We start from the raw sequence: 12,126 nt of genomic DNA on the forward strand, positions 1-12,126 counted from the left end.
TACATTCACCTAATATTTACAAAATATTGAATGTTGTCGCAGTTGTGCATTAATAATGTTAATCAAATATTATGATGTATAAAAAGGAATATTTATGTGTTCAGAACAAGAGCAATATTTTTATGTATAGCAAATTATTGGCTTTATTTTTTGTCATGTACGATACAACCATTAACGATAATTACAATAAAAATCATTGTTTATATTAAATATTATACAGAACAATATATTATTAAAAATTAAGTTTAGTGAGAAATGTATAGCAACAACATTTTTGTTCAGTGAGAAATGTGTTTATGTATAACAAATGTTTACTTTATTTGTTGTCATATACTGTATGATACAACCATTAATGATCATTTAACAAAAATCATTGTTTATATTATAAACAATTAAGTTTGAAAAAAAAAAATTTATGAACACAATGTAGACATTAAACTTTGAATAGAGATTTTTTATTACAAAATGGTTCAATTATTTTTGACTTGTTGAAACACAGTACTGTACTTTTCAATACATGACATGATTTACATTACTACATACGACAGTATATAATTATATAGTAAAGCAAAATGTTATTCTGTATTATTAATATCTTATACAATGGTACAAAGTAATAAATGATGATTTTGTCATTATTGTACATACATCAAAAGATGCTGTATGTACAGTATTGTACTACTGTTATGGTTCATACAGTAAGTCCCTATCACTTGGGCCTGCCTTTTTCATACTAAAATGAATTAGCCAATCACACTAAGCTCGCTCATTGTGATAAATAGAATGGCAATAATTTCAATACTTTTACTGTACATGCAAGTTCAGTATTAACTTATAAAACCTCGATCTTTTATAAATGCGAAGCAAAGTACCTAAACAACAACGAAATTGGGGAAGTTTGGAAACACACAGTATTTCACACTAGACAGGGTGTCGCATAAATACAAGTATAGAGTATAGTAATAGTGAAAATACACCCATTCCTAGTGCAGGGAATAATTTCGCCAGTGTAGCATAGCAAAAAGCTATACAAAACAACCTTTTTGCTACACATTTCTACAATTGTGTAGCAAAAAATACAATACAAAACTATGTTTCTTGACTAAAAAATCTGTTTGATTTTCAAATGAAATTTTTCCCTGTAGTGTCAGTTTTTTTCATAATCCGACGTAAATATTGGGTTGTGTGACCCACAGTTTGTGGAACAGGGGACTACTAAATCAATCTTTACAATAATATTATAATTCTTATGGCAAATGAACCCTAGTAAAGGTAAGTTTGCATTATACCATGTGTCTCAAAGAGGAAATAAATTGTTGGAAATGTCTCAAAATTTCAACTGTCTTCTAAGAAAATATTAATATATTCTCCACATTCTCATTTCTGTAGATTGTTGTAGCACGTCAAGAAGCGAAACATCGACACATTCTCAACCTTGAACCATACTTTATTTCCTTTTGGAATCACATGGTGTACTGTCAAACCTAACTAGTGTTGAAATGAAGATCACATTAATAACGATATTTAGTTGAGTAATCTTTTGGCGATACCACTAAACCTCGTCCCTTGCGAGCACCACGAAATACGGTTTCTACAATGTCAATCATTTCCTGTTTGTCTTCCAGCGGCCAGTTAATCTTATTATTGTTACCAGTTCCTAAATCAATCATAATGTGCTTGTTACGATAGAAGAACATCAGAGTACATGGATCGTAAAGCTCGTACATCTTATTAAAGTCTGGTACTTCTGTGATATCAACTACATAAATTACTGCAAAGTTCTTGACCTTGTCCGCAATACCAAATAACACCTCATCCATTTTCATACAAAGAGGGTCCCAATCGTGTCCGAATCTTATAATGATGACGCGGTCTTCTTCTGACAATATAGCCTGGTCAACTTGCCATCCATTATGTAAATGAGTTAACATGTAAGACATTTTGATGTTTTTTGGCTATTTTCACACAACCACTCTACAGTATAACAAAATACATTAATTATGTTACTAACAATACATTAATAATATACTGCACAGTACTAAAATTAAAGATGTATTGTCCTCCAAAAACATGAAAAATGAAGATTAATTAATCAGACTTTAATTTTAATAGAGGTACAGTAATCCCTTCTTCTTAAAAAAAAACCTGATAAAATTCAACCAAAAACCCATTTGCTAGCAAATTTTTGTTCAAAGTAGATAACCATTATGTGACATTAAAATGGCATATTCAACAACAACAAAAAAAACTAAATTGTTTCAAGGCGATACATCTTGTCTTGTTTAATTTTAAAGAAAAACATTCAAGTTGAGCCGCTGCCAGAAAAACGTTATTTTCTATGAAACGCCAAATGCTAACTTTCGCCGGTGCTCGTTTTTATTAGGGATCCGATGACAATATATATTTAAAAGTTTATGTATATAGCCTATATCACGGTTTTTAGTATATATTATTTAATATTATTAAATATTACAATTAAAGAAATAATTATGAAAATCTGACTTGTAGATTCCAAAATATAAGGCCTAAAACATCACAGAAAATGATCGTTTTTAGCCAAAAATGACTTGTTGTATGAACATCTAGGCCTACTCCATTATCAGTAAAATAATCACGTCATAAAATCACCATTATTTTAGTAAAATATTTTGTGTATTAACATTGTAAAATTCAATAAAATATGATAATAAAAGATAGTAAATAAAAAATAATAATTATTTAACCTCATTCGAAGAACATCAATACTCTATTTATTTAGGCCTAGGCCTAGTCCTGAGAGACAACATGATTTTTACGTGGTAGCCCTACAAGCGAGAAAAATATTATGGAGTGCACTGCATTTTTTTTTTTAACAATTAAATTATTAAATATGACTATGGTACTTTCCTTTGCTGTTTTGTTATGCGATTCAAACTCAACAAAATTGTACTTGTAGTATGTAGAATAGGCCTAATTATATATTTATTATTTATTTTCATGACACAATAAACCAAAGACCATATGAACTATAATGTCGTAAAAGACGCACTGGGCGTTTCATAGAAATTACCGGCGGCTCAACTTGTCGGCGGCCCAAACGGTCATATCCCGTTTAACAACTGGGGCGAAACGACTCGCCTACAATTGATGGTGATGTGAATGACGGTGATGTCTATATAAATTCTAGCTTTGAATGACGAATAAGGCCTAGGCCTAGGCCTAGTAGGACTAGGGGACTAACCCAGTCGTTTAAAGCTAGAATTACATGCATCACCGTAATTTATCAGTTTTTACAACAATAACAACAGGACCTTTTAAACCTCTAAATGACGTAAAATACACTTACAGATACAATTATTTAAGTTTCAAAATAATGAAACAAAACAAACGTTCTTCCGACGATTAATTAGCTACAACTACACCACCAACGACCGTACCACCAATCAACAAACTTCTATATGGCCTTGAAATGAACGCCCTCAATTCGTGAATTTTAGAACAAAACTTATTTATATTACCAATTACCAAGTTAGCAGAAAGTAAAATGAAACATCAGAAAAATAGAAAACAGTAAAAAAAACGAAATAATTGAGGAGACAATAATCATTCATAAAATTGTTTATAATGTTAATTGATGTAGATAATAAAAAAAAGCAATATTGCAGAAAAAAAAAGTAGGCAAAATGTTTATTTTTGAGAATTAAAATGTTACGTCATTATTATCATTATTATAATTCATTCATCGTCACAACAGCGTACAGAACCTAGCTAAATAAAATAAAAGCCTGTTACACGACCGTCCCATTTCCGTTATCATCTAGGTCCGTTATCTATCTAGATAAAGTGCTGGTAGAAAATGTAATACTGTAGGCCTACATATTGGTTTTATTTACACCACCATTGTACGCTGGAGATAGCATAATAATTACGTCACTTAGGTAAAGATAAAGTATCGGTTATACAGTATTATAAATGCAGGTCAATCCAAGGAAAGAAGAATCACACCTCTAATATCCGGGTTAATAATTTGTTTGTGAGGCTCGCGACCAACACAGTTTTTTAGGTGATTCAGTGATTGAAACAAAAATGTGAATAACTGACGGTGGACACAACGCTTGATTTATTATAAAGAGAGATACACAACAAGCTATAACAATGTATGTATTAGGCCTAAGCTTATTTGAATCGTATAATTTTAGTTTGAACACGAGTTAGGAACCTTTGAACCGTGATATCTGTAGAATAGCACTATATGTTTACTCATGGAGTACTGTAAACCATGTTGTTTAGATGTTAAGAAATAACAGAAAACACTGTTACAGTTACATTGATTATTGAAAAAAAGTATTTTTCTATTATAATAAATCATTAAAAGCATATGCCATAATGAACCCAAACAACACAAATTGTTTTATGCTTTGCCTAAAGACAAAAGGGCTAAGGTAAACATGTCTGTCTGTTCAATTATTGTCTCAAGTTAATACGTTATAATCATAGAATAGGCCTAAATAATTAATGCAGTAGGCCTGTGAAATTGTTGTGGTTTCATTATTTGTATCCATCTTTATACAACAGTGACATTTAAAACATGGCAATATTGTTTATCAATTGGAGTTGGAGATGGAGAAATGTTGTCACTTAGGAGTAACTATAATTTCCTGAATAAATCTCTCCTAACATTACAATTTGTTATATTGCATAGCCTATGTAAATACGTGAACGTGAACGTTGAAACTACATCACATGACTACCGCTGCGAGGATCGTAAATCGTATATCATCGAGAACGATGATATTGACTGACTAATTTTTGCGTAATTATCGGGATATATATATTCCCTCGAACATAATATCATTCCCTCGGAGATGTCAAATCTTATATTTCACCTCTAAGCAGGCGATATCTGTAGGCCTATAATATTATGACAAATCAGGCTTCAACTGAATCCTTAAAAAAAGTATAGATCCGAATTCAATGAATGAAATCTTATTCAGGTCTTCTGACAAAACCAAGCAGCTCCAGAAAGATGTCGATCAAGTAACCGACATTATGCAAGAAAATATTGAAAAAATACTGGAACGTGGAGACAAACTTGACGACTTGTCTAAACATGCTGGTGAGTTATTCTTTAGCGTCTTAACAAAACGGAGAAAAGGTAACACAGGGGAGGAATGCGATAACACATCATTTTGTTTTTGGTATTAAACCAAAATAAGGAAACACTGTATCCCCATGACACTATTAATAACCTAGCCCTGATGATCTTGAGAGATGAACCCAAATTGGAAAATTTAACTTCCAATGCATGATTCGCGTTACGCAGATATAAGAATTTCAGATTCACAAACTGTATGGGGATAGCCAGACTACATTATGTGAGCATGTTTCCATACGTGTTTGATCCAAAAAATGTCTCGGGTAATAATATGATGTACAGTGCTTATGCGTGGTTCCCACTGCCGACGCAACACAAGGACGTAACGCAACGCAAGTGAATTGACCAATCACAAGCGATGGCTTATTCGCTTGTGATTGCAAACTGCCTATAACTTTTCGCTTGTCATGGTTAACACGCTTGCGTTGCGTTTACGTCCTTGCGTTACGTTCTAGTGGGAACCACCAAGCTTTAGAGGTTTCACAACATTAGGCGCTTTATATATCCAAGACATTATCAATATTATCACCGGATTTGCGCCACCGTCACCAAGATTGTTTATTTCCATTATGCAATGTTAACTGTTTGTTTCTAAACACTATGAAAGTAATATCTCATCGCCTTTCTGTTTGTGCTTCATTTTTAGACGATTTAGAGCAAAATTCGGCTGGATTTAAAAAGACCGCTGTAAAAGTTAGGAAAAAAATGTGGTGGAAAAATACTAAGGTAAGAAAATAGTTTACCAAAGCCAAAGTGATGCTACTATATTTAACGGTTGATATATTCCGTGATTGAAAACTATTTTTATCATTCTCATTTACTATTCAAAACCTCATATTTTTACAAAACATAATTTTACAAGAGAAAGTTTTTTTTTGTAATTGTTCTTGTAAACATAAATGCGTAATGAATTGGAAAAATGCCAAATTCCAGTAAAATGTAAAACATAATAATCAATAAAAAATAAAATGCTGGATCCAAAATAAGTATTTTGAATTATTTTCCAGGAATTGATTTTAAATGTAAATGTAAATGTGGGAACTTGCAGCCTACTGGGCTGAATTACGCACAGGTGTGGACAACAAATACCACAACTCTCTACTCCCCTAAGTGTCCCTTCGTTTCAAGTGCTGCCACCAAACGGCGCCTGTTCGTCTGTCCACAACGACAGGGACTGAATTGACCAGTACACCGGGGTAACTAACCCCATACTCTTCCGAAAGATGTACTGGGTTCTTTAAAGTGCACACGAGCTAGATGTGTACACTGGAACTCCAGTTTTAAGTCATTATCCGAGAAGACTTGCTCTACCACCACCAGAACAATGGTCGAGAAGTAACTTCAACCTGTTCCGATTGTATGGCTATGGTTTTTGCGGCGGCGCCTCTGCCTTATTTTGCATAAAACCTCGTGTTATATACCACTCAAACACTCTTAAGACTAAAAACAGAACACTTTCTGCTTTCAAATTTGCTGTGGTGTGGTTGGTTCTAAAAATATTACCATTATTTGCACGGTAACCCTGATAACATATTGCATAGGTACAAACATTGAGATGAGGTTTTGATAAAATAGCGGCGATTTGCAATGCAATAACATTTACAGCAATAATAAAAACATCCTAAGCCCTTTTAAAACTGTTAAAAACTAATCTGTAAATAAATGTGATATCAATGGATAGTAGTGCTCTACTGTTACCGATAAGTGTTTGGTATTTATATCTATCTTTATTTACTTTTGCCTATAATAATCATCATAAGTGTGTATATTAGAAACACGATGAAACAATTATCATGTATGTGTGTATACTATGGGGTCAGTGCTTTATTTTCAATACAACATATTTTAACATTGTCAACGCGAAAAGTCAGTAAATCTCATATTTCACACTTTCAGACAGGTAAGCTTATTTCGGATGTTAATCAAAAGTTATAACATCCCTTTTTGTTTATATTTTGCAGTATATGATTTTGCTTACTGTCATTGTGTTGTTGATCATCTTGATTATAGTATTAGGTAAGAACTATTTGTAAAATATTTTTTAAGTAGAGTAATAAACAAGTTTACTGTGTTGCAATTAGAAAACTAAGTAATTATTATTTTAAAGCAACTGGTTGTCCAACCGATTCTGCAGATATTGTGATAGTCAGTTAGACTCTATCTACTAATATCTGCAGAATCGGATGAGTTGTGCTGTAAAACTATATTAAACAAGGCCAACAGCCATTAAGTCGCGTGCTACAATGCCTAGTGATACCGGACCGACAGACAAACAGACCGACAGACAGACAGACCGACAGACAGACGGACCGACCGACATAGTGAACTATACTGACCGAAATTACTGAACATGTTTAAAAATGTTGAAATGTTTAAAAACATTTATATTTTTTTAATTTACACGTGCGTAGCCTGTCACTTTTGACGTGCTCGTATAACGTAATTTCGAGTTGAAAAGTAAGTCAAGAAAACAGAAATCGGGCAAAAAGAGTGCGCAACAACATTTAACGCGCAGTGCGCGCACAAAAATCTGCGCACTCATGGCAATTTTGTAAACGCTTAAAATTGCCTGAAACGTACTCTTATTTCATCGAAAATAAATTTTAAAAATTTTAAGCGCGCGTACGCATGCGTTACATGCGCTACGCACGTAATTGTATTGCCATATGATGATTTATGCCCTGAAATTTATGAGTACCAAATTTTATTTAATTGTGATTCATGGTTGTTAAGATATGATTACAAACGTGATTTCGTTAAATCGTGCGTAGACCGCGTAATTTTTTATTGCGCACCGTGAAAACATAACCACAGCGATTCCTGGCCATAAGGAATATTCTGTGAAAAATTGACTTAGCTAGATTAAACTGATATCAAGATAAGGTCATAAAGCGATAAAACGCATAGTGATACCGGACCGACAGACAGACAGACAGACCGACAGACAGACCGACAGACAGACCGACAGACAGACAGACAGACAGACCGACCGACCGACATAGTGAACTATAGAGTCGCTTCCACGCGACTAAAAACTATATCACCATGCCTTTGATGTAACATTGCGGTTTGAATTTTTATTGGTTTTAACTATAGTTATCTTATCTTTACCGTTTGATGGGCGCAATCAATTAAAAAACAATTATTTTTGAATTATATTTAGCTGCGTGGAGACCATGGAAATAGTGATGTTGTCTAAAGAAGCCTCTCTATGATGTTGTGTATAGTGTTATCAATATTTGAAGTTAACATAACCGTAGATCTACAAAACGAGAAATTGAAATAATTGAAAACCTGTCTTGAAATAAACACACATAGGGTCTTCAGTAATAATAGCAATGAATCTCAACATTTGTATTTTTAAATATTATTTTTAGGATGGCATCATAATTACAATGAATGCATAGGTCATGCATACTTGGTATGTTCATTTAAGCAATACTCATTTCGGCTCTTTTCATAAATTCTTACATTGATATGTAGGCATTATTACCATACACATTCTTTGTTGTTGCAGCAATAAGATCTTCCTCGATTAATTAAAAATATAAAAAACATTTGTTTTTAAATTTATTTGACCATTTTTAAACAGGGGCACACTCACTTGCGGAGGTGCGTCTAGAAATAATAGGATAGGCTTAAATATAAAGTTATTTTAACTATATAAAAATAAAAACATCGATTATAATATTATTTACGGTAATTATACAAAAACAAGATGATTAACAAATCTGGTTATAGGCCTAATGCACACGTTCAGATATCATCATATAATTATATTAAATACGGTAGTTAATAAATGTAAATATTAGGCTATTAACGAGATAGTAAATATGAGACATAGATATGCTTGATTTTTTTTTATTATGAAATGAATCATTTTGTAGTTAGCACAGATTTCTATTAAATATGGACTTGCTGTGATATTTGTCATTTACAAGATATATTTAATTACTATTTTATGTAAGAAATGGATGGGATGGGATGAGACCGGACGGAAGTTTTTAAATTTGGTTACGTTGTTTTTTTATTCTAGAAAATAAAACATTATCCGCTTTTGTGTTAAGAATATGAAATAAACTGAATTATGTAACTTGTACGTATTTAAATAAATAATCATTTGTCTTCATTCGGAAGTAATTCAAAATGTTATAATGTGAATAATTCGATTGTGATAATTATTATTAAGCGTTTTCAATTATTAAAACCTGAGCACTTGCATAAGAACTGTTGTATTTTGGAAAAACGTAAGATGATGCATTCTTACTTAAAATGGCATACAGCGACGGAACAAGAAGATCTATTTTATATATCTTATATTATTGACATCATTTGAATAATTTTCTATGAGAATACCTTATAACGACATGCATCCTCATATGTGTGTATTTAATTCCGATAATAATAATAATAGTAACAATAACAATAATAATAACAATAATAATAATAATAATAATAATATTTTGGAGGAAATATTTAGAAATTTAGTACCGTAATTCCTACATGGCTAAAGACAGTGCGTACCTGATCAATATCTATCCTCAGTACCAGTGCGATGCAGCATGATAATGCTTGGTAATACTTGGTTGCTAAATGTTACATTAGCTACATAAATTCAACTGTTTATAAAATAACAATACAAAAAAAACCAATATATTATTAAACAACCATGACCAAACGAAGTGGAAATACCAGTAACAGCACTGTTTAAGTACACCTGTTTGTCACACGTATCTTGTATGGTTTAGGCGTCAACGTAAGCCCAAGATCACCATCAAGTGATGGAGGTGGACTGCCAATTGGAAAATCCAACTTAAAATTTTGTATGAGAAATGTGAAGAAAAGAAATAGCTCCATTTTGGCTAATGACATACCCAAACAAATTCTGCGACCTGAAAAAACAAAATTAAAATCTTAAAATAGTGGAAAATAAATAAAACATCTGCTAAAAGATATGCAAATTGACAGATAGGCAAGAACCAACTAGTTGACACAAGATGGTGTCACATTTGAATGCAAACAACAACAACAAAACCAATTACGTACCTCCACCAAAAGCTAACATATTTTCGTTTATCACAACTTTTCCATTTTCATCAAGGAAACGTTCAGGAACAAATTCATATGGATTCTTCCATGTGGCTTCATCATGATTGACAGCCCTAAAAATACAGTAACACTAATAGTCATTTCTACTCATTTTAATATAATATTGCTCTTTTTAAAGAAAGCCCCTCATTTCTAAATGTAGTAGCCTACAAAGTATGAATAACATACTGGTGTTATTATTATTATTATCCCTTAGGCCTATAGAGTAGAAGAGCTATGCTATTTATTTTTCGATAGCGTACTGAGTATCAGTCTTAAATATCCACAATTTCAAATGCCTTTTCAATTTAAAAGAAGGTATTGGAGTCTGTACACACTAAATGTTATGAAAGTTTATTGACTTCGAATTTGTAATTAAATTAATAAATTGAACGACGGAACATAAGACACTCTATATTGAAACTAGTGGACAACCTACCACAAATTGGCCACAAAAACCGTCCCATTTGGTAGGTTGTATCCACCGATAGATATAGTTTCACTTGTCTTTCTCAAAATGAACGGAGCAACTGAAGAGATTCGCTGTGCCTCGTATATTACCGCTGTTGTGTACGGCATTTCTGTTTGATCCTTGAGTTCCGGATAGCGATTTGATCCGACAACCTAGAGTGAAAAGAACGTCATTAATATTGAAATATATTTTGATACAAACTATAAAACTGCGCTTTAGTAACAGAAATGTTGTCCTACCTTTACTATTTCGAGAAATACTTTCTCCTGAATCTCTGGGTATAACCCCATGTACAGAATCATCCATGACAATGTTGATGATGTCGTTTCTGTTCCTGCCATGAATAAATTAGTTACGTTCAATTTGATGACTTCGTTATTAAAATTACCAGGGTCAATATACTCTTGTCCAATTGCAGCATCGATGAAATCGCGATTATGATCTGCCTGATATGTTTTTCTGTGTGATTTGATTTCACCGGAAAGGAAGTCGTAAATAGACATCCAAATCTTCTTGTCATAATCAATAGTGTTCGCTTGGAATACACGTGCTAATGGAATAAAGTCATAGGCTCGTCCTTGTACTAAGAATGCTTTATCCATCAACTCTAATATTTTGAAAAATTCCTCGTCGTCGTGTTCGTGGTTTTTATTGAAGATTATCCTGCACAAGATGTTTGACACGCTTACTGAAATCAGCCTTTTCATGTCAACAACTTCCGAATCTTTTTCCTTTAAAAAAATACAACTATTATATAGAAGCTATACTACCAATAAATGTTATGTTTGTTCTTTCTGAGCGATGTGTCTACTTATTCAATTCAGTTTAAAATAGTCTGAGTTGACGAAATTAGCTGAAAGAATACCTCACCGAAAGTTTTGTACTAAGTAGGCCTACTACTGTTTCATTATACATTGAAATACCTTTAATATAGAAATGACAGTTTTTATCTCTTCAGCCAGTTGTTTTTCCATACATCGTTTTCCAAAGCCAAATTCTCGTAAACTATTGACTACAAATTGCCTCTGGTTCTGCCATTTGTCACCATATGGTAGATCAAATATGCCTAAATAAAAAACAAGATGATGATAACTGTATAAAATACTGTGGAGTAGTTTCGCGTCAGGGAGTTGAGTATAATTATGTTTCCTTACCCTGGCATCATTTTGGTGCAGTACACGAAGCTTACTTGGGCTCCAATTAAACCCTAGCTATCGGCGCAAGCTCGGTGGTCTAGAGGTATGATCTCCAGGTTAGTGGTATGGAGGACAATTTAAAATATGATAGCTAATTAGAATACAATGACGTACTTTAGTAGTGTTATATTGAGGCCGACTACTAACCTTCTTTATGTGGATTAGAAAACTCACTCTGACTCCAGAAAAAGTTACGATTACTCGTTTCGGTTCTTCGAAGAATTTCTTTTACCATC

The 12,126-nt window shown here is 32.8% G+C and overlaps 3 protein-coding genes across 3 annotated transcripts; 1 reads left to right on the plus strand and 2 right to left on the minus strand.

The window, feature by feature from the left end:
- Window positions 1–439: 439 nt before the first annotated feature.
- On the minus strand, window positions 440–3,444 carry LOC140054288 (thioredoxin-like protein 4A). Its single transcript, XM_072099222.1, has 2 exons — window positions 3,326–3,444; window positions 440–1,974 (listed from the first exon to the last, which is right to left on the minus strand). The coding sequence occupies exon 2, from the start codon at window positions 1,938–1,940 to the stop codon at window positions 1,512–1,514; it is 429 nt and encodes a 142-aa protein (XP_071955323.1). The 5' UTR covers window positions 1,941–1,974; window positions 3,326–3,444; the 3' UTR covers window positions 440–1,511.
- A 512-nt stretch (window positions 3,445–3,956) lies between these two features.
- On the plus strand, window positions 3,957–9,342 carry LOC140054773 (vesicle-associated membrane protein 8-like). The gene is made up of 5 exons (XM_072099858.1): window positions 3,957–4,136; window positions 4,974–5,095; window positions 5,781–5,860; window positions 7,096–7,150; window positions 8,298–9,342. Coding segments are annotated over exons 1-5 (282 nt in total). The 5' UTR covers window positions 3,957–4,134; the 3' UTR covers window positions 8,321–9,342.
- Window positions 9,343–10,992: 1,650 nt separating this feature from the next.
- On the minus strand, window positions 10,993–12,125 carry LOC140055455 (cytochrome P450 2F1-like). The gene is made up of 4 exons (XM_072100793.1): window positions 12,038–12,125; window positions 11,618–11,760; window positions 11,240–11,425; window positions 10,993–11,028 (listed from the first exon to the last, which is right to left on the minus strand). Exons 1-4 carry the CDS (start codon window positions 12,123–12,125, stop codon window positions 10,993–10,995), a joined length of 453 nt encoding a protein of 150 aa, XP_071956894.1.
- Window position 12,126: the final 1 nt, after the last annotated feature.

This window comes from Antedon mediterranea, chromosome 7 (genome assembly GCF_964355755.1).
Source record: "Antedon mediterranea chromosome 7, ecAntMedi1.1, whole genome shotgun sequence".
Classification (NCBI taxonomy): Eukaryota; Metazoa; Echinodermata; class Crinoidea; order Comatulida; family Antedonidae; genus Antedon; species Antedon mediterranea.

Excerpts from the sequence above, each read along its gene's own strand:
- LOC140054288 (XM_072099222.1), bottom strand. The coding sequence starts at position 1,940 with ATGTCTTACATGTTAACTCATTTACATAATGGATGGCAAGTTGACCAG.
- LOC140054773 (XM_072099858.1), top strand. Across the intron at positions 5,096-5,780 it reads CGACTTGTCTAAACATGCTG|ACGATTTAGAGCAAAATTCG; the intron begins GTGAGTTATTCT and ends CTTCATTTTTAG. Across the intron at positions 5,861-7,095 it reads TGTGGTGGAAAAATACTAAG|TATATGATTTTGCTTACTGT; the intron begins GTAAGAAAATAG and ends TATATTTTGCAG.
- LOC140055455 (XM_072100793.1), bottom strand. The coding sequence starts at position 12,125 with ATGGTAAAAGAAATTCTTCGAAGAACCGAAACGAGTAATCGTAACTTT. Across the intron at positions 11,426-11,617 it reads CTGTCATTTCTATATTAAAG|GAAAAAGATTCGGAAGTTGT; the intron begins GTATTTCAATGT and ends ATTTTTTTAAAG. Across the intron at positions 11,029-11,239 it reads ACTTTATTCCATTAGCACGT|GAACAGAAACGACATCATCA; the intron begins GTATTCCAAGCG and ends TATTCATGGCAG.